General features: G+C 40.7%; 2 protein-coding genes and 1 long non-coding RNA gene across 6 annotated transcripts in view; 1 reads left to right on the top strand and 2 right to left on the bottom strand.

The window, feature by feature from the left end:
- Positions 1 to 263: 263 nt before the first annotated feature.
- On the bottom strand, positions 264 to 1,962 carry COX17 (cytochrome c oxidase copper chaperone COX17). Its single transcript, XM_003202712.5, has 3 exons — positions 1,736 to 1,962; positions 1,044 to 1,155; positions 264 to 483 (listed from the first exon to the last, which is right to left on the bottom strand). The coding sequence occupies exons 1-2, from the start codon at positions 1,852 to 1,854 to the stop codon at positions 1,071 to 1,073; spliced, it is 204 nt and encodes a 67-aa protein (XP_003202760.1). The 5' UTR covers positions 1,855 to 1,962; the 3' UTR covers positions 264 to 483; positions 1,044 to 1,070.
- Positions 1,963 to 12,687: 10,725 nt separating this feature from the next.
- CFAP91 (cilia and flagella associated protein 91) overlaps positions 12,688 to 25,694 on the top strand; it is a 37,873-nt gene continuing 24,866 nt past the window's right edge. For 2 of the 4 annotated variants that reach the window (XM_010719052.4, XM_085236810.1), the window contains exons 1-10: positions 12,688 to 12,800; positions 13,069 to 13,145; positions 15,289 to 15,446; positions 18,701 to 18,784; positions 20,769 to 20,825; positions 21,707 to 21,888; positions 22,816 to 22,993; positions 23,311 to 23,468; positions 23,726 to 23,908; positions 24,021 to 24,163. In XM_010719052.4, coding sequence (XP_010717354.1) covers positions 15,313 to 15,446; positions 18,701 to 18,784; positions 20,769 to 20,825; positions 21,707 to 21,888; positions 22,816 to 22,993; positions 23,311 to 23,468; positions 23,726 to 23,908; positions 24,021 to 24,163 — 1,119 coding nt within the window. In that variant the 5' untranslated portion in view covers positions 12,688 to 12,800; positions 13,069 to 13,145; positions 15,289 to 15,312. Of the gene's footprint in view, positions 12,801 to 13,068; positions 13,175 to 14,116; positions 14,187 to 15,288; positions 15,447 to 18,700; positions 18,785 to 20,768; positions 20,826 to 21,706; positions 21,889 to 22,815; positions 22,994 to 23,310; positions 23,469 to 23,725; positions 23,909 to 24,020; positions 24,164 to 25,694 lie in introns of those variants that run through there. The other 2 variants (XM_085236799.1, XM_085236806.1) reach the window with 2 other exon arrangements.
- Positions 15,215 to 23,419, bottom strand: LOC146545452 (uncharacterized). Its single transcript, XR_014886648.1, has 3 exons — positions 23,289 to 23,419; positions 22,411 to 22,581; positions 15,215 to 16,624 (listed from the first exon to the last, which is right to left on the bottom strand). It is a non-coding gene; the product is annotated as an uncharacterized LOC146545452 (long non-coding RNA).

Genomic DNA, 25,694 nt, shown 5'->3' with positions numbered 1-25,694 from the left:
CTCCCCAGCAAGCCTCAACATGACTTTGCTGAAAGCAATAACACAACAATATCCCTAGCATGATTGCTCAATTTGCATCAGGTGGAAAACCCACACTGAAGACCCACCTGTTCAACCACCGGTTAGACTGACTAATCCCTGTTCTCATTTCAATTAAAGCTTTCCTCATGCTCTCCATTCTTATAGCTCAGCGTTTTGAATAACTATTGCCATTTTTTCCCTTAACTTTTTTACGGAAAACAAACAAAAAACAGAAGTCATGATCACTGGTCATTTTTTAGACTTTTATTAAGAGGGAAAAATATATATTTTTTATACCAGCAATAAAGAGGTAACAGTGGAAAAGCTGCAGATGTGATACACACTTTACCATTAAAGACTCTTTATAAATAGGTTCTTTTTTCATACTTGTTCTTTGAAGCGACTTCCAGAAATAATTTATTTTTCAGCCTTCCAGTACACCAATCACACAACAGTCATCATCTAGAAAAGGGAGGAAAAACAGCTTCATTAAGCATGGATTCCCACAGGATATCAAGGGACAGTTTAACCGTCTCCAGACATTAAGAGTATTGTATACAAACAGCCCTACTCTGCTCTAAACTGGTTCCAGAGTTACTTTCTGAACTCCAGGGTGAGGTATGTCCATTTCCAAAGAATATGAGACAAAAACAGGTTTTCCCTCTCTATGTGACTTTTGCATTTGGGTGAAGGAGGGGCAAGAACTAAACACAGCGTCCTACCATTAGAAATCTAAATTGAACTCTGGCTTTCTTGAAAGAGAACAGAAGCAGCATCAAACTTCACTATTCAAGAGCCACTCACAAGGGCTCTGAGCTCCCAGAAGCCTTTGCCGTCCTCACAAGGAGAGCAGCAGTTACTCCAGGGTCAATGAGGTTTACTTGGCTTTCTCTCTTTTAGGAAAGATTTGCCCTTTATCATCAGTACAGTACCCTGTACTTCCCAGTAGCACCAGCTGAGACACCAGGATACTTTAGAGGCAGACAACAAGCAATGAGTGCGTTTCTGTAGGCTATACTCACCACACACATCATTCTTGCTCATCCCGCTCATATCTTGAAACCCAGAGCTCTCATACATTCTTTGTGAGCTTCAATTAAGTGCCCGCAATTTTCTTCCCCCTTCTCAATGATGCTGCAAAACAAAAAGATTTCCAAGGCTCAGCAACAATACGTTATCTTACTATTAGTCAAAATCACACAACTGACAAGCTGTTGAGGGCAAATAAAAATGAATAAATAACAATTAGGCTCCAGAGATTTTTTTTTGCCTATCGTGTCTAGAGTAGCACTACCAGTGTCCACAATGAGCAGGCCTACTGGGATTTCATTATACAGTACATGACAGTTGCTTCACTATGCTGGGTTGCTGATTTTGACAGTGAATTCTCAAATCATTTAGTAAGGAGAGGGACAAAGTTTCTACAAGACAGATTAGACTGGCTTTACCAATAAACAATGGGTTAGTCCAGTTTTTGGTGGCTTTTAGGGATTCTGAAAAAAAAAAAAAAAAAAAGGAAAAAAATCCATCTACTTATTAAAAACAAAACCAAACACATTACCACACACGGTAACTTTCGATATTACTCGTTCATCCCATTGCTCGTTATGTATTCAAATAACGGCCAGTCCCCGCTGTCCCTTACAGCAGGCCGCCATACGTTAAATCCTAACGGCGCGCCCAGGCAACTCAAAGCCGCGACCAGGTCACTCACCAGGCGTCTCGCGCCTTCTTGGTCTCGGGACAGGCGCAGCAAGGCTTCAGCGGTTTCTTCTCGTCCCGCGCCTCCCCGGCGCCCTTGGAGTCGCAGCTGGCGGCCGCTACAGTCGACATGGCGAGCGCTCACTGCTGTCACGGCCTACTGGAGACAAGGGACCTGCAGCGAGCTTGGTTTCCGGACGAGCCTCGCCTCACTGCGCCTGCACGCATAGCCCGCAGCATGCCGGGAAATGTAGTTTCTAGGCCAGAGTGTGCAACTGCGTGAGAGTCGCGCATGCGCGATGCGCCCTCGTGATGCTCCGCTCCGTCTCTTCAGAGCTGTGCTTCCTAGGCTTGTGCCTGGAACGGGGCAGCTCCGTTTTTGTGCTGCAGTCAGCTCCTCGCAACACAGTTTTCCAGATCGCCAAAGCTCCTCATTTTCATCCCATCAGAGATGAGGCACTTCCTGCCTCCGCGTGTCTATGCAACTCCTCCAAACACAGACTCCTGAGGAGGCTGCCTCCTGCCTCTGGAATGGTGTTGCACACTACTCGCTCACCTCATTGACCTGTTTAATTACCTGCCGATCTCAGTTCAGTACCTTGTCCCCAGCTACCCATCTGTGGCTGATGAGGATGTTCAGGATGGCTCACAGAATCATAGAACTGCTCAGCTTGGAAAAGACTTTAAAGATCATCAGGTTCAACCGCAACCTAACCATACTACCCTAACAACCCTCTGCCAATCATGTCATAGAATCATAGAATCACAGAATGGCCTGGGTTGAAAAGGACCACAATGATCATCTAGTTTCAACCCCTGTGCTATGTGCAGGGTCGCCAACCAGCAGACCAGGCTGCCCAGAGCCACATCCAGCCTTGAATGCCTGCAGGGATGGGGCATCCACAACCTCCTTGGGCAACTTGTTCCAGTGCGTCACCACCCTCTGTGTGAAAAACTTCCTCCTAATCTCTAACCTAAACCTCCCTTGTCTCAGTTTAAACTCATTCCCCCTTGTCCTACCACTATCCACTCTCATAAACAGCCATTCCCCCTCCTGTTTATATGCTTCCTTCAAGTACTGGAAGGCCGCAATGAGGTCTCCCCAGAGCCTTCTCTTCTCCAACTAACAGTATTGGTGCTTCCCATAAATATCTTACTAACTTTATTTTTTCAAGCTCTTAGTCCCTAAGTGCCACATCCAAATCATTTTTAAACATATTCGGGGTGGTGACTCAACCACCTCCCTGTGCCCAACTGGTTCAGCACACAGGCACTGTGAGGCCGTGCACCCCAGTGTGATGGGTTGTGATTGGAAGAAGTAAATACACAGTATGTTTTAGTAGCGCATTTTTAGAAATAGAGCCGTTGAATTGTTGTATTATGTGATTAGCAACTTGCTTGCAAAACTGTAATAGCTTTTAGATGTTGTGAATGGTTATGGATGTAGCATTATAGACTAGGAAGCATGTTGTAAGGCTATTGTCTTTTAACAAGAGACCTGCAGCAAAAGAAACACAATAATGAAAAGATACGAGTAGGCTTATCAGACATCAAAAGAAGCTAGGTCCTCCACACAGGGCCATATTGTCTCACTCTGGGTGTAGATTGGGATGCAAGAGGCAGACATCAAGATACTCCCCTCTATCCTCCTTATTTTCCAGCACCCCGTATGTCTCATTTAAAGACAGGCTGCCAAATTTATTTCTATCCAAAGACAAGCAGAAGTTAAGAAACAATGGTTGAAATGCTGAGTGAGCAAACGTTATGATTTTGGTACCTATAAATTACTTATAATAGGCATTTTACTGAGTACACAGCAATGAAAGCACGGAAGACCATTGGATGATGCAGAAGGCTGTCTGTTGGACTGTCATGATGCTAAAGGGACACCAGACAGTAGAAGAAACCATGGAATAGAAGATTGAAAACCTTATCAATCACTACCTGAGATAGGTATATGTGCTAATTATCTCGCAGGTAAATATGTACTACCTGTGGAAATATAATGGACTCTGAATCACATCATCTTGGAAGGGCTTATGGTGGAAATATCCCAGTGCTTCCTGGTGCCGCTAATAAAGAATACCTGACTTAATGGTAACAAAACTTTGCCGTTCAGTTTCTTAGCTTTTTTTCAACTCAGCTGGAAGATGCACACGTTCTCTATGTTGACCAGGATATGCTTTTCCTAAATCCATGCAAACATCCTGCAAGGTGGAGCTGAGATTGAAACTCTTATTGACCAACACTCTAAAGCAGTATCTTGCTATTGTTTTGTTTGTTTAATATATTGTGTGTTTTCCTTTCAAATTAACTAGCTTTGTCTTTTCTTCTTATAGCTTTCTCTACTGTTTGTTATCCAAAGACCTAGCTCTGGAGATAAAAACCTTGAAGAACCTGGGGTAAAAACCTCACAGGGATTTTCCAAATCTGTAAGCATCTTTTATTTAACAACATCTTCCAGCAAAATATTTGTAGTCTAGCTAGAGCTACAAAATGCCAAGTGAGATGGTGTGAAAATGTAGTTGTCTTCATTCTCTACACAAAGATACAAACCTGGAGAAACATCTCTGTAACCAGCATACCATTTCAACCCTAGCAGCTTTCCAAGTTAAGGAGTAGCACTGCTGTTTTTGCCACACTGCCTGTGTGGTAATGGTTTGTAAGAGATTGCCCTGGAAGAGGGGATCACTTCTTGGTGGGATGAAGGGGAAAGAATTGGGAGAGAAGAAAAGGAAAGGAACGGAAGGTTTTCCTGTACAACCTTTTATCAGAATTATAGAACATATTTCGGTGACTCATTATTTGTAAGCATCCCAGTAGCACTGTGGACTATGCTGTTGGCTTCTTGTATCTTCAGCTTCAGCCAACTTAAAACATTGTCTAAAAAAATGTACTTGTCTGTTAGAGAGGGTCAAGAGGGCAGACTTTTCAAGGAACCTCAAAAATATATTTACATTCATTGGTAACGTTATGTAGGGTATACCCCTATTCAATGTCAGCTAGAAGCAGCAGCCTGGAGCAGGCTGAGGTTTTCCAGATTTCTCACACTTCTGATATACATGACATAAAAGGTGAATTTAGCAATGGAAAATCTGCATGGTGAAGCAGAGATAAATGTATTTTGGTATTTTCCATGCAGTGTCTATTCTGGGATGTATTAACCCTTTACTGTCTTGAAAAGAAGACACCAATTTAATACTGATCTAGAGAAATATTTTTGTCTTCAACCTAGTATAAATATGAGACAGCCACTCCCCCAGCAGCCCAATTAACCTGTGTCTAATTATCACACAAGTTGTCTGTATTTTTGGTTAACACTTAGTTACACATGCTACAAGAAAAGGACTTCAAACATCAGAAAAAGATGACTTGTCAGGGCCCATTTACCTACCACATTAACTGCCTGTGTGCTGGATAGAGCATCTCTTTTTGATCAGAGTTGCAGATACGCAACTGCCCAGTATTTTCCGTTCAGGAGAATGACATGCTGGGATAGAAGGACCTTTGCTCTGATCTTGTACAATGGGAGAACATAAGGTGATTAATTGTAACCCCTATAAATTCCAAACTCTATCTTTAAGTGAAAGTAACTGGTTCACTATACCTGAGCTAAAATCACCTCCAAAAGTGATGCTTCAGTCCTATCCCAGGCTGAAAAGGTAAATCTCACTTTTTCAGCACTACAGCACGAACCCTTTATGCAGAAATTCCATACCACAACACTTCACTGTCCCTCCCGGCAGGGAGGCTGTATGGAAACAGTTTCATACTGGAAAGTGAGTTGTTAAAGAAACATGGTTAGAGTGGAGCCATGATTATTTTTAAGGCATTTCTGTTAGTTTAAATGCTCTATGAGTTTAGTGCTACAACAGATTATCCCTTGCCAGAAATTGAGCCAAATCTTCAGAGTGTCAAAGGCTGGAGGTGGACAGCAGTTTGCAAGATTGCAGTCACCTTTTGTTTTTTGCTTCATTTCAGAAGCAGATTTCCTGCCTGCATCCTCGTGAGGGCTCAGCAAACAACATCCCAGAGATTCTGAGGTCTCATGCTGGGATGTAGACTATATGGCCCACTCATCCATGGTAAGAAAAATGATGAGCCTCCTACAGTAACACACAGAGCAGAACTTTTGTCCTGATCAATATTTACAGCAAAAATTTCAAGCATTGTTACTGCTGCTTCTGCTAAAGAACCAATGTTTCTGTGGAACATGTTAAGATTGTTTCCAGCAATGAATGGCTTTTCTAGTGAAAACTGGTTCTTTGTACAAAAAAATAAAATGGACATTACTACTTCTTCTTCCATAAACTTAACTTACATTTTTGCTACAAATCTCTCCCCAGTTTGTGCTAAGATTATCATCACTTTAATGTTATGCCTCCTCATCTTTTCAATACCCTGAAAGCATATCCAGGTATATTAGCAAAGATTAAGAATTTGCCATGGAACACTCTAAAAGTCAGATCAGCAAATTCAGTATGCAATCACCATGGCAACATCACAAAAGAAGGAAGCTGGAATTTTGTACTCTCTACAGAGTTAACCACGGCAGCTGCTGATGTAGATATTCCCAAATAGGAAACCTCTTTCATTCTCTTTTCTCACGACTTGGAAGAGTAAGGCTTAAACTTCTGCATAACCACTACATAAATTGCCAAAAATGTCTGAATGTGAGCCCAAGCAATCAGACAGCTTACCCACCACTAATACAGCACCCCATATATGCATGTATGATCTCTGATTAGTTATCCTAGAGAAAGCAAATGCTGTTTGAGGTCCATGCTTATGCAATGCAGGAAATCTCATTCAGAACACAAATTTACTTGCTTATGTATTGAAAAAATAGTGAGTCACATAAAATATTCCATAATATCATCTTCTCACTTTGATCAGTTTGCTCATATCAGGCAGTGTTACTGAGTAACTCCAGTGAATGGTGTTCAGATGTTGATCCAGTGAGTGATACAGTAGGTCCATTTCTTGCTCGCTGTATACATTACAGTCATCCCTGCTGCTATAAAGAATTTTATTCTGCCTGGTGCAGTGCCATTTTGTTGTCAGTGTCAGTTGCAAATCTTGCTTGCTTTAATCTGTTCAAATCTCTTTTGATCATGTTTTATGAAATGTGAGCTATGTGAGCTCTGCTGTAGCAAACAGTTTAACAGTCACAACAAAGTGCAGGAGATAAATGAAAGCCTGGAAGGAATACTTAGTATTTCCAAATACGTTACTTATTTTGGCTGCATTCTTCTGCGCACTCAAGTCCCAGCATCTCACTCCTCTTAAATACTGCATCAATATATATGCTATATAGCACTGCAAGTTGCTGGTCAAGAGCAAGAAACATTACATATCTTCTAGATCCATTTAGACTCCCCGCAGCTCTTATTTGCTTGGCAAAGTTACAAAATAATGTAGAAAATGCAGCCATTTCTTCCACATCAATGGTCAGATTAGTTTGCAATTTTAAATACCTAATTCTCCTGCACTTGTTTTCTCCTAATTTTCTTGTTGGTCCATTGTTGGTACATTCTGAAAGACCTCTTAGGAAACCTCATTCCCACCAAAATCAGTTTGACTTGACAATTGAGTGCTTACTGTTCAGAATTTAAGATATATTAAGGTTCCATATACAGGTAGAGATTTCTCAAAAGATCCTGTTTCTTTTGACAGCTTCCTAAATTCTACTAAGTACCATTAGTACAATTATTATTTTTTTTAAAAAAGTGATGTAGGAACAGATCACCTTTGTTGTAATGCCTTTCTTATTGTATTGGTATATCCATTTGCTACTGAGAGGAAACTAGAATGTGATATATAGAAGAGTTATGCTGTGCTTATAAATACAAGATGAAATGCAGCTTCACAGCACTTCTGACCAGCTATTTAATTTCTATGAAGAGAGTGGCTAACAGAAAATCAAGAGTTCTTGGGACTCCCTTCCAATCAGGTCTTTGTGCAAACACACTCACTCACATCCTAGAAGGGTTTCCTACTAGCTGGAAGACAGACTTGACCAGGCACTTTGACGAACATTAGGAGAAAGAGCAAGGAGAGCAGAAATGCTGCAGAAGTTAACAAGATACTCCATTCCGTAGTTTCTGACACATCACACAAATATATACTGTCTCCCCATCTGCTGAATCCTTAAAACTACTCTGAACTCCTGTTGGCTACAGTAAAAACCATCAATCAAGCAGCAAGTAAAATCTAGCTATCAAACTCATGAGCTTCTGGATACAGAGATCTCTTTGGATGAGAGAGACAACCCTCTCTCTGCAGACCTTGATACTGTCAGGAAGTTGCCGTTCCTCTTAATCCAAAGGAGAGCAGAGACAGGTGACATGATCAGCTGGCCCAGCTGGGATGGTCAGTGCCAGTGAGAGCACCCTCTCTGCATCTTTGCAGGCTGAACAGGAATCACCAGGCAAATATTATGGAGATGGGCACCTCAGTACCACTCCTCCTCAGGTTTGGCCAAGTAATTATTTGCTAGCAGCAAATGTAGCTGTTATTTTAAAAAATAGACAAACAGATTATAAGTCTGAAGCTGGACCCTCATGGAAAGCAGATTTGGGATGGATACGCCTCCAATCACAACTCAGTTATATGCACATCTTCCAGGTTTCCTGAAACAAGTAGTTGGATTTGCTTTGAAGATACAAGCTCTTTCCAACTCCTTCTAAGCCACAAATACAGGGAATATCCTGTCTTTTAAGTCAGTGTAATATTCTCCTTCCATCAAACCACTGTTTCTCTGGCTCTGGAAAGGATTCTTCTCTTACTTCTTGCACTCTGTCTAGAACACTGATTCAACCATTGCTGGGGAAGGCAAGGGAGAGAACAAATGCAAGTTTTCTTTGTTGAAATTAGATGTCTTAGCACACTGGAACTTGAACACTGCAAGCTAACATGTTGGAATTACCATTTACATCTCTGAGTACTACATGGACAAAGTGAGAATACTAGAAATTCACCAGTTTCCTAAGCAGTTCAGTCAAGATCCTCTTGCTACTTAGGTTAGACAACATAATTCCAGCAAATGGTAGACAACACCAGGCTAGCAAAGAAACCAAATGTCTGCCTTAATCATTCCCTGATCACTGAGAATTTCCTCCAGAGTTCATCTAAGTGGAATGAAGTTTATGAGCATGCACATCTAACTGTATGAGTGAGTGGGCTTTTGTCAGAAATTGCACTTCTCTGCCCACTGCCTGAAAATGTCCTTAATTTCCCCTTCTCTTTCTTGCTTTTTTCTTCTTTTTTTTTTTTTTCCCCTCCTCCTTAATCAAAGACATTATAGAAATCTTCAGCAGGCTTTGGAGTGAATCCTTTAACTGTGATCACAAAGCACTGCTGCTTCATTTTCTTTGAGCTTTGACTTTTGAAGCCATCCTCATTTGTAGATTGCTTTTAGTTCAGAAAACATGCCAGCAGTTGTACTAAGAAAAGAAGAGAAAGAGAGAACAGAAGGTCTTCCATAAAGAGTTTCATCTCTGTGCTTTTCTTTCCATTTCAGTGGTTTTATCTCAAGATGCCTGTTTTAGCCAAGCTTTCAGAAAAAAACAGCAAAAGAAACCGAAGTTTCCAACTTGATGAAGCTAAATTTAGCATAATCAGTACTCTAAGGCCATTTTTACAAAAGATGTCACAAGTGAGGTATTCCACAGCAGATATAATGCATTACCATGGGCAAGAGCCAGCACTGAGACAAAGCCTAGATCCACAAAGCAACATATTTCACAGGAGCCAACATCTCACCAATATTGTACACAGTTAGAGAACCACGTGGAGACCGGTCTGAGAATGGATAGTGGGGCTTATCTGGGGTGCCCAAGGGCCAAATTCATGTAATTAGCATTTCGCGTTTAATAGAAACACTGACTGGAGCCCCCCAGTTAGGGCCTGTGATGGACTTTACACGGATAAAGGCTGACATCCTGTGGCAAACCTGGGAAATGGCAGCTCCATCTGACGGTGACTCGTTTTAAACGCATGGCTTTCATTGGGCATTTCAACAATGCTTTTAGTGCTATAACTTCGTTGGCTATGACATGCATATATACTTTTTTTAACAGTCAGAAAACAAACAAACAAACAAAAAAAACCCAACAACAACAACAAAAAAAACCCCACAACCAGCCACGAAGCATCACAGCACAACAGTGCAGTTGTTTGACTATTGCTAAAAACAGAGCAGAAGAGGAATGCCTATGTAACCAAGCCTCGAGCCAGACAGATGACGTCTTGCCAGGAGTTTCACAGATGCTCATGGATTGCAGAACAGCCACACTCAAAAATCCAGTTTCCTCCTAAGCTTTCTGGGCAGAAGGAAGACCAAGGAGATATTACAGCCTTCCTCACTTTTTCATCTCCTCAACCCAGACTCCCATTTTCTTGTCCAGAACATGTACTGTATTACTGCCTGCTCACTCTGTCTCTCCCTCCTCCGGTATCCACTGATTCTCTACACGTTTCTTTGCTCAGCCAGCCAAACCTCTCCTCCTATATCATATTTTTGTGTCCAATTCATCTTCTCCTTGCCCAGCTACTTCTGCTCTCAGCTGATGCCTCCTCATCACAGCTTTCCACTTCTCCGTCTGGTTTTACAGCTCAAGCGCATCAGGAAACTATCACAGCATAACAAGTCCATCAACAGAGCGGCAGTAATTCATCTTTGCAGCAAATTACACTGTCCTGCCTCAAGGTTAATAGGAAGTAAAATGCAGTTATCTCGGCTTCTTTCATGGCTGGTTAACTAGTGCACTTCACCACACATTTACAACATGCTAAACACTGGGCCATGATTAGTCTGCTCCACCAGTCACTGCACAGTAACTCACGGAGCTGTGGACAGCTTACGCATACATCTGAGTACTTGCTGTCCCCACACTGCCAAATGGTTGTAAGAAATCATCGCATGGACAGGATCCCAGCTCAGCTACACCATCCTGTCCTGAAAAAGCTATTACTAAATAAATAAATAAATACATAAATCATGCTTCAACCTGCAGTGCTAAAGAGAAAACCAACAGTCAAGTTCTCTGCAAACTAAGCTAAGGAACAGAGGAATGTTTCTGATTGCTTACAGCTCTGTTACCTTTAGTTCACTTTCAGTCAAGCAACAGCATGCATCCTGAGACAGAGACCTACCAGATAAGATTAGAGTCCATTTTCTGAAGTGCTGGCCAGATAGGATTGTCACAGTTTACTGTCTGGGACCAAACACTTTTCTCAGAGTCCTTCATGCTTGGGGATTTTTTTTCTTTAAAAATAGCTGATCCCACTCCATGAGTGGGAAGACAGCAAGTCTTCAGGCAGTTATACAGTGATCTGAAAACATGTGTTTTATTTTGCGGCAGGTTAGTTTCCAGCAACACCATTCTCCTGAGCTTCTTACACACACAGCCTTCTAGCTGCCAACACCCACAGGTCAGAGGCAATGAGGCCAGGCAGTGAGGCCAGGCAGCACATGCAAAATTAAGAAGATGGCAGCATCTTGCTTTGAGACCTATGTGAAGTGGCTTCATTTAATGGTAATACTACACCTTCCACAGCTCCAGAATAACTCATCTTTTAGGCTACATCCTGAGATTTTGTACTCCTGCATCAACAACTCATGTAATTGTTCCACTGCTCCTTCTCTACTAGGTTCCCATCCAGTCTTTCCCTCATCAGAAAAAAATAAACAGTAAGTCCAGGCACCTGCATCCTATCCTCTCTGAAAACTTTAAAGAGGAAAAACTTGAGAGGGTGGAACTGACAAAGAGCCAACATACAGTTGACACATCTCATCATTTTAAGGCAGATGTTCAGCATGGAAAATTTCATTGTGGAAATTATGAAGCTCTTACGCAATGAGATACGAGAGAAAGGAAAACAGATCTTGATCATGGGAAATGTTAGGAAAGCCTACTAAGCGATGTTTGCTGCCCCTTTAATAATTACAAGGTATCACTACGTAAAGCTCCTTAATAAGTGAGGGCCATTACAGCCAGCTGATTATATTATTAATCAGTCCATTGTATAAAGCTGCGACAGCATGCTTTATTTCAGAGTTTTCCATTGATCAATTTGATCTGCTACCTGAAGAAATATGCTGCTGCTTCAGACAAGCCTCAGGCCTTGAAGAAGCATAAACCAGCATTTCAAACTTAAATTCAGTGTTTAAACGTAAATTGCTAGAGTCGAAGAACTTGGAGCCACATGTCTCTCTCCTGTGATGAAGTACCAAGGGAATAAAATTTTGCGTCAGACATGCCAAGCTGTGAGTAATTCTTTTGGTATATGTGAAATAATGAATGCAAGGGACCTACTTCAAGGCAGTATGCAAAGGAGATGTTCCTTGACAGTTCTGCTGCTTTTTGTGCCCTGTTCTCTATGAGCAGTCTCCGCAGTGCTGCTGCCAAACCCCTTAGACTGACCAAAGGAGAGCCTTTCCATTCAGCAGCACCAGCGTTTCCAGGTTTGTTCCTCAGAGAGGATGACAGCCTCCTCCTTTTCAAAGCAGCATTACAACTCACTAGCAGAGTAACGTTGGTTTGTAATCCCTCATGTAGGTCTTTTTGGATGCTGTTCAAATGCAACAGTGCCAGTAGCTTGCTCAAGGAGGTAGGCACCAAGCCTATTTTCTGTGTTTTATAGCAAGAGATGTCCTGTAGACATGAGCAGAGCCAGAAACACCTGGGTTTAAATCCAGTACTCCAGCATAATTGCTAAAACAGTTTTTCTTAAGCACTAAGCAAGGATCCAGGAGAACTGGGGAGCACCGTCTACAACAAGGGCTGGTGCTGTGAAGGACTTGAGGTGGTGGTGCTGATGTAGGAGCATGCAGCGGTGGCGCTACCGGTGGTGAAGGACTTGCGAGGAGAACAGCTGCTGAAAGACATCCCCCCACCACCCTCCATCTTGGGCAGGACAAAGCCCGCCGCCTCGGCTCCCTCTCGGCGCGGTGACGTCACGCAGGGGGCGTGGCCTCCGTTACCCCGGTAACGGCAGGCAGCCGCCGCCATCAGCCGCGCAGCGTCTCCGCATCCCGCGGGCGGCTTCCGGTCGGACTCACCGCTGCCTCCACGGTACTCCCCCAGCACGCGGCCCCCGGGGCGGGGGGACTGGAGTGGCCAGGCCCAGCATCCCCGCGGGGAGAGGCCACGGCCTTCGGGTGTCCGTCTCCGCCCGTGGCGGGGGTCTGGTAGCGGGACAGCTATGCAGCCGCAGGGGTTGACTGCCCGTCCGTTTTTAACCTCTTTGGGCAGACTTTTAAAGAGGGAAAGGATCCTGAGCGGTGTCCCATGCTGGTTCCTTCTGTGTGTAACTAGATCCTTTTGTTCATTTATCTTTCAGACCCTCAGTACGCGCTACCGAGTGAGAAGGGCCATTCAAAGGCAAATGCCCACGTTCAGCTTGTCAGTGAGAAGTTGGTAGGTGTTTGCCAAAGAGAGCACACCTGGTACGCCTGGTTTTCCACGTATGTGCACACAAATGGATAGAACCTTATTTACTCCCTTAAAGCAACAACCTACACAGCAAAGGAAGGAAAGTTAGGAATTTTACCTGACATAAAAGACAACGCAGGGAGCACCTTATTGCTGGCTGGGATGACTGTAGCAGCAGCCTAGAAATGCCCAGTTTCATATCCTGGATAGTTTCCAAAATTGCATGTAGGTATTTTTAATAACATACCATCAAATGCTGATAAACATTAGCTTGCATATGGCATTAAGATCTAATAAAACAAATGGACAATTGTTGGGCTGTTGTTCGAATACAGCTGTTAAAATGTGTTATTTCACAGTGCCCTCTCCTGTACCTAGGGATGTACTTGCATTTGCAGCTCAAGGTAACATACTCAAACAGCTTGAAATCTACTAAGTATCAACAGCTAAGCAGCCTGTAACAGGTTGCAAACCCATCCTGATTCTTCTAGGTTTGCATAGCTCAGCTTCCCAGCTAAGCTCTTAGTTAGCCCATGCTTAGCTCTCCCACTGTCCTCCTGCTATCAGTATTCAACCTAGCTAGTTTAAAACCAGCTAGGGCACATCCTTAGGGAACTGCAGTCACATCTTTGGACAGCAGTGATCAATGTCTGGACAGGCTGCATATAGGCAGAATGCCAAGAAAAAGCAAATTTGCTACAGCAAGACTGCAGCAGCACAATGAATTGGATTTTAAACAAAGAGCCCTCCTGAAACTCTGTGCTTGACTGAGCGTACAAAGCAGATATTTGAAACTCTGAAAGTCCATTCCTATCCAGCAAGGAGAAATTCCCCCAAATGAAACATTTTTTTGAAAAATGTTTCTGGATGTCTCTTACCTAGTTATGTCAGGTTTTTGTGTATGTATATATATATCTACGTGACAGAGATGTGTGCTTGTCCACCCCTCTGCGCAGAGACACATGGAACTGTCATCATAAAGATCCTTGCAACAGTGTGGCTGTGCCAACAGTTCAGGCGCAACAAGTAAGCAGATGCACTGTCACAAAGGTTGTGAATGTCATAGATGTAATGTTGCAGATGGGTATGGTGACATACTCTGATTTCTATAAAATGTTTTTTAAGTGTGTGAATCACCAAGTGCGTAACGTGCTATACAAAACAAAACAACTTTGAATTCCTGGTCTATAGCATCACAAAATGGGGTGGGCAGAGGCTGAGCTAATGCTGGTTTATAAGCACTTCTGAACTCTTAGAACTTGAATTCCCTTCCAAGAGAAATAAAACAAAAATGCAGTCTCACGCCCAGAAAGCAGTTACTCATAGAAGGTTGCCAAGGTCTTCATAATCTGACACACTCTGATGAGTTAGTGTGCTTGAAATGTCACTGTTATCCTATATGTGTGCGAGTTACTATCCACTGAAATGAAAGGGGTAATGTGCAATTCAAAACAGATTTCAAGCTCTACAGAAGCCAGTGCATCTACATCACTTATAATTGAGTCACAATTACAAAGATTTATTGGTAACCATAAATCTTCAGATTTAAGGCATATCTACCAAGGGAAATCAGTGCTCCAGAAGAAAGAGTGTGGATTTTTAATGTGATCTTTTTTTGTGTGCTAACTCCCATCAAGCTATTTTTAGCACATGCTAAAATTATTGTATTATAAGATAATGTAATTTTACTCTCTAAGTAAAATAACTGCTTCTTCATTTCTAGAGCACACCTAGTGGGAGGGAGTTACATGGGGTAATCTGCTAGAAGTTCACATTCCTGCATATTCACAGTTTCTGCACACTAACTTCTTTATGTAACAAAACTGTTAGACCCTTGGATTTGTAGTATAAGTTTAGATACTGGAAAACAGCCAGAAGACATATCTGTGCATCTGCTGCTAGTCTGGTATGCTCCACATCTTGAGAAGTACCATCTAATCGGCTGCAGTCATTTGCATGTGTATGCCTTCTTCTTTCCTCCTCCCATATGTCTGTAAATAACACCAGCCTTTTCTATGGACTGCTTGTATATACATATACTCACCAGCACCAGCTGAAATTCTGATACTTTAATGCTCTTTGAAATGACTAAAGCACCGCTTCTTCTTTGTGTCCACACAAACATTAGGTAAAAGTACCAGTTTTCACAAGTATGCTTAGTAGCTTGATCCATTTCCCGGGCTATGGTCTGTGCTTGGAGGGCAAAGATGCAGTGCCTCCATTTATTGACCGAAGATGGACAGACAGGGCTCAGCAGCGCCTGAAGGCTCTTCAGCAGCTTGCAGTGTAAGTGTTTCATGCTTGGGTAATTTAAAACAAACATGCAAACAAAAACAACAAAAACCCTGACGCGCTGAAGTGGTGTTGACTGCAATTTGCTCCTACTTATATTGCCCTTGAAATTAAGAGACTGCAGCTGTTGTGGAGTGTTGTTGCCCATGTGTTTCTTACAGGGTGGACATTACACATTCCTTCATCCCTGTGCGATCTGCTCTGCAGAAGCTGCTGGCAAAATGAAGAGTAATTCAATCTCTTATAGATCAGACAAGTTGCAAAGTCTTCACTGGCTCACGAGTTACTTCAGTGGTAGCTGTTCTCTTTTAGTCCTAGGAACTTGCAGCTGGTTGGATTGCTTTTGCTGTTCATTCAAGCATGTATGGTGCTTGAACTGGGACATGCATTTACAGTTCAGAAGTTTTTTGTATGACTTTTCTCTTGGCATTGCAATTTGCACTTCTAATTCAGCAAATATTTAAGCTATCATTTGAGTTTTGCCACAGTATGCGTCTTTAAGAGTCTTCACTCTTGAGTGTAGCAACACTCAAGAATGCAGGCATTAGCCTGGCTACTTGTTTTCAGGGTGTTTTTGTTTGTTTTTTTTTTTTGCTGCCCTAACTAACTTTAGACCATGGGCTCTTCATACGATATATTCTCTGGTTTTGTTAACTGAGTTTTACCACTTGCCAGAAAGTAATCAAGGAAGCTTAAGAGTGATATGAAGAATTTCACACCTATTTCTGTTCAGTTTTGAAAGCATACTCTTCTCATTTCTGCAACAAAGTAATACTTTGGAGGTGTTTTGTTTGTTTGTTTTTTCTTATTTTCAGCAATTCAAACTGTCCCCAGCACATGAATACCTCAGTGGCTTCTTCTATTTTGCTTGCTATTCTGTAACAGGAACCTTTTTGAAACCTTAAGTGTTTTAAAATTACATTTACATTTCAACAACATATATTTGCAAAATATCTTGCAATTAGTAGAAAAAAATATATATAAAGAGAGAGAAATACATCCCTTCTATTTCAGCCTGCACTGGTTGACAGTACTGCTAGTGAAGATGATAGAATTATTTTCCAGCTGTCTTCTCAGTAGTTGTGTTGCTTCTGCAAGGTTATCAGGAATGAATGCTCGTTTATTTCAGCAAAGTCAGCAAATGTAAGTCAAGGACTTGGAAGAGGCAGGATCTGAGGAATAAAAGAGGCTGTTTCACTGGGTTCCCATTGTGCCTATAATGTATCATAACAGGGTGAATAGCTTATACTAATAAAATTAGATCTTAAGAATAAGTGCCCACCTGTGCTGAATGAAACATAAATCCATCTAACAGCAGCACTCATACATAGAGTCAGCTAGTGGAACTAGCCATCAGCTCAGTTAACTCATTAGAATTTCAAACACGACTTTACAATAATAGGTTGATTAGTGCTGAGTAAGTATCTACTATTATCGCACAGCATCTTGAACCCATCTCCTCTCCTTTGTTACATGATGTGACTAAAAATGCTGGGAAGAGATGACCTTGTCAGTAAACTGTATGTCACAGGAGATGTAGGAAGCGTTACTCTGCAGGCATTGCTGTAGTTTGTAGCCATATGGTTGGCTCCTTGAATTCCACAGCACAGTTCACAGGGCTTATGAGGTCTTTGAAGACAGTTGATGTCACTATGCAGTCTCTGTTTTGATCCCAGCTGTCAAGCAATATTATGCATTATTTACCTTATTTCTGTCAATGAGGCTCCGTATTTAAAATTAAGTGGCAGCAACTAACTCGATTACCCAGAATCCTATACACTTAAGGTCAGAATTGTTGTAAGTTATCAAAAAAAATATTAGGAAAACATAACCTTCAGGATTGGCCTTACAAACAATTTAATGATTGACCTTAATAGCACAACATACTACTTAAAAACAATAACAACAACAGGAAAAACACCACAGTTTTGTTTTTTTCAAGGTTGCAGGTAGAGAAGAGTAAGACTGGAATATGAAGTAGCTGTGAAATCTAAAGGCAGTCCTGACATAGCCTTCAAAGGACTCAGTCTCAAACATTCCCTCACTGATTGCCTCAATAGACCACCTGGTTTTAAAATAAAGACCTCATGGCTTTAAAAGAAAGAAAACCAAGATGTTATAGTGATAAATGTAAATGGTCTGACTACTGTAAATTCAAGATGGAGAAAATGAAGAAACACTATTGATGTACTTATTTCAGCATAATTTTTGAAACATTCACATGATCAGCATAATTTTTTTTCCTGTATTAGAGATCTGAAATTGAAGTCATTGAATCATAGAATCACTCAGATTGGAAAAGACCTTAAAGATCATGAAGTCCAACCACAACCTAACCGTACTACCCTAACAACCTTCTGCTAAATCATGTCCCTGAGCAGAATGCAGAGAAATACTAGCATGGTATCTTTGCCATGAAAGATTGTCTCCTTCCCAAGGGCATAAAATAACTCAATTTCAGAATTTACCATCCTGAAAGTTCTCCATCTGATACCTTCTGGGGATATGCTCTCTGAAGGAAGGGCAATCTAATGCTAACTCTACAAGCCCATTTGACTCAGTGTGGTTGTGTCTTCCTGTTCAACACAAAAAGTCCCTCCATATGTACTTGCAATCATATAACACTGTTAACAAGAATTTACTTCAGAGAGCTTGGGTTTCTTCGAGAAAAAAAAAAAAACAACTGATCACATGCATATCCCAGGACCTCTCATTTGTTAATCCAAAGGTCATAGGTCATTCCTCCCTTCTTTCCTCATTGTTGACTCTAAGCTTTCTCACACTTGTTTAAAATCCTTAGCTACTTTTAGAAGGCAGCAAATTGTAGTCTCCACTTTGTTCGCTGTGTACGTATTTTCTGTTATGGAAAGTTTTTCACTTTAAGAAAATGAGCTTGGCCCCCCAACTCCCAGTAGAAGTATTTTTTAGGTTAAGCAGTTAGGCCTTGTCATGACAGGTACATAAAGAATTTTTATTAAATCTGGCTGGTGGCTTTTTTTCTGCCAGGGAAATAACACAAAAAAGTGTGAAACTGTCTTGCTATATATGTAAGTATGAAAAAAGCAAAATATAATTGCTTGCGTATGTATGTGAATTTTGTGGAATTTATAATATGCATGTTTGGATTGTGCAACTGGAGAAGTAGAAAGAAATGAATGATGATGCATAAGAAAAAAAAGTCAGGACTGTTCTGAATATATTTCATGAGAAAAGAATCTGTACTACTTTCCCTGTATTTTGGCTTTCAGAGGTCAAACTTCTCTTCAGATACCCCATATGGTATATGAAGATCCTGAAGTTAGTGGAAGGAATCGTTACAAATATTTTGCAAGGTAAGCAATGAACTAATTTGAAACAGAGTTCTGAAGCTTGATTTTGTGAAGTTTATATAATATTTAAATGTTCAAGTCTTTTCTCCTTTTTTATTTCTCTCTCTCTCTCTCTCTCTCTTTTTTTCTTTCTTTCTTTTTTTTTCTTTTTTTTTTGGTCTTTTCTGTCTCTTTACATTCACACTGTCCAAGAATTTTCAGGTAATGAGTTACTGTATGAAGCATTCTGTACTTAATAATTATTTGTAGAAAGCTTCAGGCAAACTAAACCACCATGGCTCTCCAAAGTCCTGCAAAGGTGCCTTCTAGAGAAGGCACAGAAGGCACTTTTAAACTCCCTGTTTTTTTCCAAGAGCAGAATGAGATTAAAGGGAATCTTTAATTAACTTTTCATCCATGTTCTCTCTACTGCGGTACTGCTCTGTTCCTGCCAGAATTACACTGCAGTTAGCACTAGAATCATGATCTAAACCAACAGCTAGCAACAAACATTCTCAACTTAGTCACGTGTGCTTTGTGTTAAATCCATTTGTAGAGATAGCTATTGGCCAATACATCCACTTTAAATCCCATAAAAATTGTATGTTATTAACATTCTTTAAAGCTACTGTAATAGAGTCCATTCCTTCTGATGGGACCTTGATGTCTGGTTAGCTTAGCTGTAACATTGACAGAGTAGAGTCATAGAGTGGTCCAAGCCCCCTGCTATAGGCAAGGACACCTCCCTCGAGACTAAGTTGCTCAAAGCCCCATCCAGTCTGGTTTTGACTCTTTGAAGGGGGAAAAGTAGAACAGTACAGTAGTAGTCACCTGCAAAAAGTCTTATGCACAGCTTTTGTTAATTGAAAGCTTTTAGTTCATCTGGTTGCTTTAGAAAAAGAAAATGAAGGACTGTGTGTTAAAGAATCAGAACAAAAGTATTCCTAATTCATCAGTTGTTCTTTATAATATTCCATTAAATCTTGACTGTAAATAGAAAGCATTTCTCATTTATAAAAACTATATGTTTAAAACATTATATAAAATATTATTTAAGGGGGAATGACTGTTTACATGGGTTGATTGTCATAGGACCAGTGGGAATGGTTTTAAACTGAAACAGGGGAGGTTTAGGTTAGATGTTAGGAGGAAGTTTTTCACTCAGAGGGTGGTGACACACTGGAACAGGTTGCCCAAGGAGGCTGTGGATGCCCCATCCCTGGAGGCATTCAAGGCCAGGCTGGATGTGGCTCTGGGCAGCCTGGTCTGGTGGTTGGTGACCCTGCACACAGCAGGGAGTTTGAAACTAGGTGATCTTTGAGTTCCTTTTCAACCAGGCCATTCTATGGTAATCACAGTATACCAATTCTACACTTTTTTCAAGTTCCAGACATGCAAAGTTCTCTAGTTGTAATGTCTTTTAAGTCTCTCAGAGGCTTAGGAGGATTGCTATGGAGCAACAACATGCAAACTATAAGAATGCATAAGAAACAGTTCTTACTATGAATACTTCGTTTTCGTCCAGTCTTAGTGTACATCACTATATAATAAATATATTAGGTCTACTTTCGCTTTTTCTAATGGGCAACTTGGAAGTAGTCCACTGGTGCACAGGATCTCTATGCTGTTGAAAATCACTGACTTAATTTGCTTTGCTGTTGGTGACTCCTCATTTCCTAGCACACCACAGATCACTGTAATTCTTCTGAAATCACAACTGAATCAGTATCGAAAGCTGTAAGGAAAATCAAGATTTTGAATCGGAAAATACTTTTAAATTTTTTTCATGCTCTGTCTGAAGAATAGCACTCGTTCCTTCTGTTGAAGTATTATTTAGCTGTGAAAGGATTCTTGAATATTCAGGCACAACATGCAGGTTCAGATTCTGAGTTGTGGAAAATCAGTGCAACTCCACTGAAATTAATGAACTGCAGTTTTTCTAAGCTATAATGATCTTTTATGCCTCATGGCTATTGACTTGCCTCTTTGTTCTTTTTTTTTTTTTCAGACCTCTTGTCCCTCCTAACAAGCTGCTTCCACTAGATGTTTCTTATGTGACTGCAAAGTAAGTATTGGCTTCTGGAACAAAACTGTTGTAATAGGCCACAGCTCACCTGAAAATGATTGGTTAGCTACTTAGCTAGTGATTAATGGTTTTTGTAACGAATGACAGGAAATACTTGTTAATGATAGAGTCTGTTCACTGTTGAGAATTCCTGGGTGAGCAGGTGGCTGCCTCGTTTGGTGCTTGCTTGCAGTAGGTAAGCAGTGCTTTCTGATAGAAGAGGTATGTCAAGATTATGAGGCCTGAAACAGAATGCCAAGCATCTCTGAATCTTACAAGAAATACCTCTACAGAGGATTCTCCAGTGCAGCATTAAATACTATTGAAAATTCTCCTGACTTTTTTTTACAATTTCTGCAATAGCTGCAATACTGTTCAATTGTATAGAGCATCCATTGAGTAGAGTAATGTGGTAGTCTGATGAGATTTGCAATGCAGATCAAAGAATGCAAGTGGAGTCAATGGAAGTTGCAACTGCTTGCACCAGAACTGACTTTTGTTCTGGAAATGTTGGAAAGACAAACATGTAAGTTAAACTGAAGCAGCGCTCCTTCATTTTATACTCAGCCATCAGTTGCATTTTGTGCCTATTAGAAGCAGTGCTTTAGAATGAATACATAGGGAAGATTTGCATGTTATAATTAAAGAGAGCTGAAACTGGAAGATTTCTGGTTTGCTTATATAAAGAGGGAGCTTTCAAAGGATTTAGTGTTACCTCTGTCTGCTTTTACTGAAGATAATGGATTTAACATGAATGATATCAAAATTCAGATGAAACAATGCACATTTGAATGTGGTACCTTTGACATAGTGCTGCATCTCTGTTTTGTTTTGTTCTTTTAAATGTGACAAATGTTCTTCCATCTTTCATCACTTTTTAGGACAGAGCCCATTGTCTATTTATCTACAAGAGACAATGAGATCTTTGGTCCCAAAATACGAACTTTCGGCACACAGACCGATTACAGGGATGGTGAAGCCCAGACAGATCCATATTCCCCTGAATATGTAGTTCCCAGTGGCTCAGTCCCTGAGCTTCTGACGCTTGCTACTCTCACTTGGGGTGAGTTGCAGAATCAAGATAAATTGTAATAGTTATATCCCCCCTTTAGCAGCAGGTTCTCCTTTATTCAATGTCAGGTTTCAAGTCTACTTGTACCTTTGGTATGGTAGCCCTTTGCAGTCTTCCTTTAGGGCACAATAAAGTGATAATGGCCTGAAGTAGAATCTAGAAAGGTTCAGGCTGCACATTAGGAAACATTTCCTTCCAAAAGAGTGATAATGCATTGGAAGAGATTGCCCAGGGAGGTGGTGGAGTCACTGTCTCTGGAAGTCTTCAAAAAAAGTGTAGACGTGACACTGAGGGACATGGTTTAGTAGACATTATGGTGATGGGTTGATAGTTGGACTAGATTATCTTAATGATCTTTTCCAAGCTTAATGATTCTATGATTTTATCTATTTTTAAAATAGGTATGGTATTCACATATTTAATAGTGCTCTTCTGAGGCATTTAATAAAGAGCTTTGAGTATAAAAAGGTCACGTGTTTTACAAGTATGAACTAGTAGAAGTTTTCCACTTACCCTCTGTTCTTCGGTTGTTCTGAGCTAGACATCAGTAAGAAAATAAGAATGCTTCTGCGGAAGAATACAGCCTGTGGTCCTCATCTCCCAGTGTTTCATCTACAGTAGTGATGAGTACTGGGGGGATGACACAGTAAGTGCTCATTCTCAGAAAATGTCTTCCTTTCCAGCCTGCAGTAGAGGAATGAAGAGATAGCATTCATGTCAACTAAGCTATAGCAACGACAGGTCCAACCATTTCTCACATTATAGCATTCTACTGGTTTTGGATGTATTTACTTCTGCCTATTGGCCTTTCTGCATCTCTTTAACATAGGCGTTTGTGCCCATGAAGCCCTCTAATACTTTAGTGCTCTGGTGGATTGACAGTTCTTCTAAAGAGCTACTGTTTCTTGTCCCCGTAAGGTCGGGGACTACCAGCAGGACTAGCCGAAGTGGAGATGATTGAACGTGCCCGGGAAAAACGTGCATGGGAAGCAACTCTTCCAGCCATGGACAGCGCCTCAAACATCGCAAAGAGGAGGAAAATGATGGATGAGATGGAGAGGAAGGAATGGGCTTTCAGAGAACAGGAAATAGAAAAGTGAGAGACCAGTTATACACTTTCTTTCTTTTAATTATGACCTGAAGAGAAAAGAAATAAGAAGGGTTAGCGGATTGGCTGGAGGGTACAAACCTTTGATTTCTGCAGAAATCCCCTGATTTTCAGAAGGGATATTTTTGTTAAATTTAATATGAGATTGCTACTACTGCAGTCTTTTCACCAGGTTTATACTTTTAAAAGTGAAAGATTAAAAATGAGATACGCAATATGAACTGTGTGTAAAGCCATCGGCTGGTACATTGCACAGAACACTGCAGAGTACTCTAAATCATACCTGGCCTTTCTTTTCCTTAAAGGTTGCAAGAGATTCGACTGGAAGTCTTTAAGAAGCTGCTGAAGAGGCGAGAGGAGAAACAGAATGAGCTGGATGCCAAGCGCTTGGATGACCACTGGCAAAATCATCAGAAGGCTAAAGAAGAGAAAATAAAAAAGATTCAGCATGATTTTGCACTGAGTATGTTTGAAAACCAGGGAGAGCGCAGTATGAGATTTAGTTTTCAAACAAGCCCTTTCTATTTTCACAAAGTTGCAGTCTTTGTTCAAGATGAAACGAGTAGCAACCACAATATAGATATGCATGGCCAGCATGTGTTCTGAGCAAACTGGCCGTGTTTTATATTATCCAGCAGGAGCCTTTGTGAATTTCTGAAGTTGAGGCTTTTAAAAACTATTTGTATGAAGAAAGTTCTTACATTCGTGTATCCTTTTCAGTGCTCAGGAAACTGATAGCTAAGAGGAAGAATGTGATGGGGAAGCTGGAGAGACGAGATATCATCAAAGAGTATACTAACTTTGCATCACAAACATATGCTCCTTTGTCTAGGATTGGTTATTTCCCAGACAACCATTCTGAACGCTACGTTGTAAAAAACTTCTACCTTAACACCTTTGCAGGTAAGGCATTTTGGAAGACTTAGTTGCTATGAGATATTTATTAAAAACACTAACAAACTTCAAATTTTGCTCTCCATCACTCTGTTACTTAGTTGCTCTTTGTTTCTCTTAGGACTGTGCGAACTGGAAGCATCTCTCCCAGATTCTGTCACCCAGGTTGAAATTAAAGCTCCAAAGCCTAAAAACAACATCACTAAGACTGGATATATTAAAAGATCAGCAAGACTAGAAGTGGAGCTGGCACTGGTTCACCAGGTATGGAGGTGCATCCAGCAGTATGTCAGTTCCTTTCAGGCTTGAACTGCTCCAAAATGCTTTTAGGAAGACCAAACGTGTAAGCAATCTCCCAATTTGCTGCGCTAAATTCGTATTTTGTCTAAGACAACTTCAAGGACAGAGTGTATGAGACATTCAGTCTGTTGTAGACATGACCAGCACTGCTCTGGAACTCAGTCTGTTAGTACTCTTTTAGCAAGAGCATCTGTGGTTCTGCTTCGGCCTTCTAGAAAACAAGCATAGCTGCTTCTGTCTTCCTACAGATTTGGCATTTGGACTGGGATGTGCTATATCAATTAGAAAGTGTGTCCTGCAATTTGCTCATTCTCTTTTCTCCCTTGCACATGTGGCAAGCCTGCTGGTTACATTGCCAAACTAATAATGATTAAGTAAATCAAATGTGAACTCATAGTCTAAAAGTTTTTTTTACATTTTTAAAAATGTGCATTCTAAGTACATATTGTAAAAATACGTGTGGCAAAGCATGATTGAAATGGCCGCAGTCATAAAATTGGATCAGAGTAGAGGATTTATATCACTGTTATTCCTAAACAACAGTATCATATCGTAGTGCTTTGTATATCTTAATTTATCACAACTGTTCATGCAAATGAGATGTCCATATATGCAATTAACCACTGAGGAAAGAAACACCTTATTTGCATCTACAATCACAATGTTAGTAAATTAAGTACTCCTTTAAGTATGCTCCTTATGAGGGTTACCTTTCTTTAAAATCAGGCTTATTCTTACTGGCTGATGCATCTCTAAAAAGTACTAAGCTTGGCAAACGTTACTAATTTTTACTTTACAAATTTTTCTTTAGTGAAAAATATTTCAAATTTGGAAATTATATGTATAGCATTCTTGGTTTAGTGTAATTAATTAATAGTCAGTTGAATAATATTGAAATTGAAATATTGCTCTGAGAAAACAATCACATCGCTTCAAGTTTAAATTTTACTGGACGTTGTAAAAGATTAAGCATTGTATCTGATTGTTACTCAGATAGAAAATCTTCAAGAAAGTCTGGAGTGCTACAGGAAGTGTCAGGAACATTGGTTGACTACAGATTTGGAGAAGAGAACATGACACTATTGAAGAGGTTTGAGCTTGGGTACTTTCCACATAAGATAGTGATCATATATACTCATGATCATGACGTGTGCGGTAGCTCTCATGGACAGCAGAATGTTAGCCTGAGTTTTCAAGACTGAAATCTAAGTACAACAATTGTATTCTGTTTTCAAAATACTTCTTATAGTTTGAAAGACCACAGTGGAATGTCTGAAGTGTAGCCACTGGTGAGAAATATGCCATAATAGAGACTGCTAATGTAATAATGTCTCTTCAAAGACGAAACGATAGCCAAAAGGAATGGAATGCAGAACTAAAGCAGACAATACTGCATCTTTTCTTCTGTGGTACATCACTTGGGCTATATTGATTTATACCAGCTGAGAGGCTAGCACAACAAAAACTCATTTCCCCTCCACAAAAAGGCAAAATA

Source organism: Meleagris gallopavo, chromosome 1 (assembly GCF_905368555.1).
Source record: "Meleagris gallopavo chromosome 1, MGAL_WU_HG_1.1, whole genome shotgun sequence".
Lineage (NCBI taxonomy): Eukaryota > Metazoa > Chordata > Aves > Galliformes > Phasianidae > Meleagris > Meleagris gallopavo.
The sequence above is the reverse complement of the archived record's forward strand: the minus strand, read 5'-3'. Positions and strand labels throughout refer to the sequence as shown.

Excerpts from the sequence above, each read along its gene's own strand:
- COX17 (XM_003202712.5), bottom strand. The coding sequence starts at position 1,854 with ATGTCGACTGTAGCGGCCGCCAGCTGCGACTCCAAGGGCGCCGGGGAG. Across the intron at positions 1,156-1,735 it reads AAGAAGGCGCGAGACGCCTG|CATCATTGAGAAGGGGGAAG; the intron begins GTGAGTGACCTG and ends TTTGTTTTGCAG.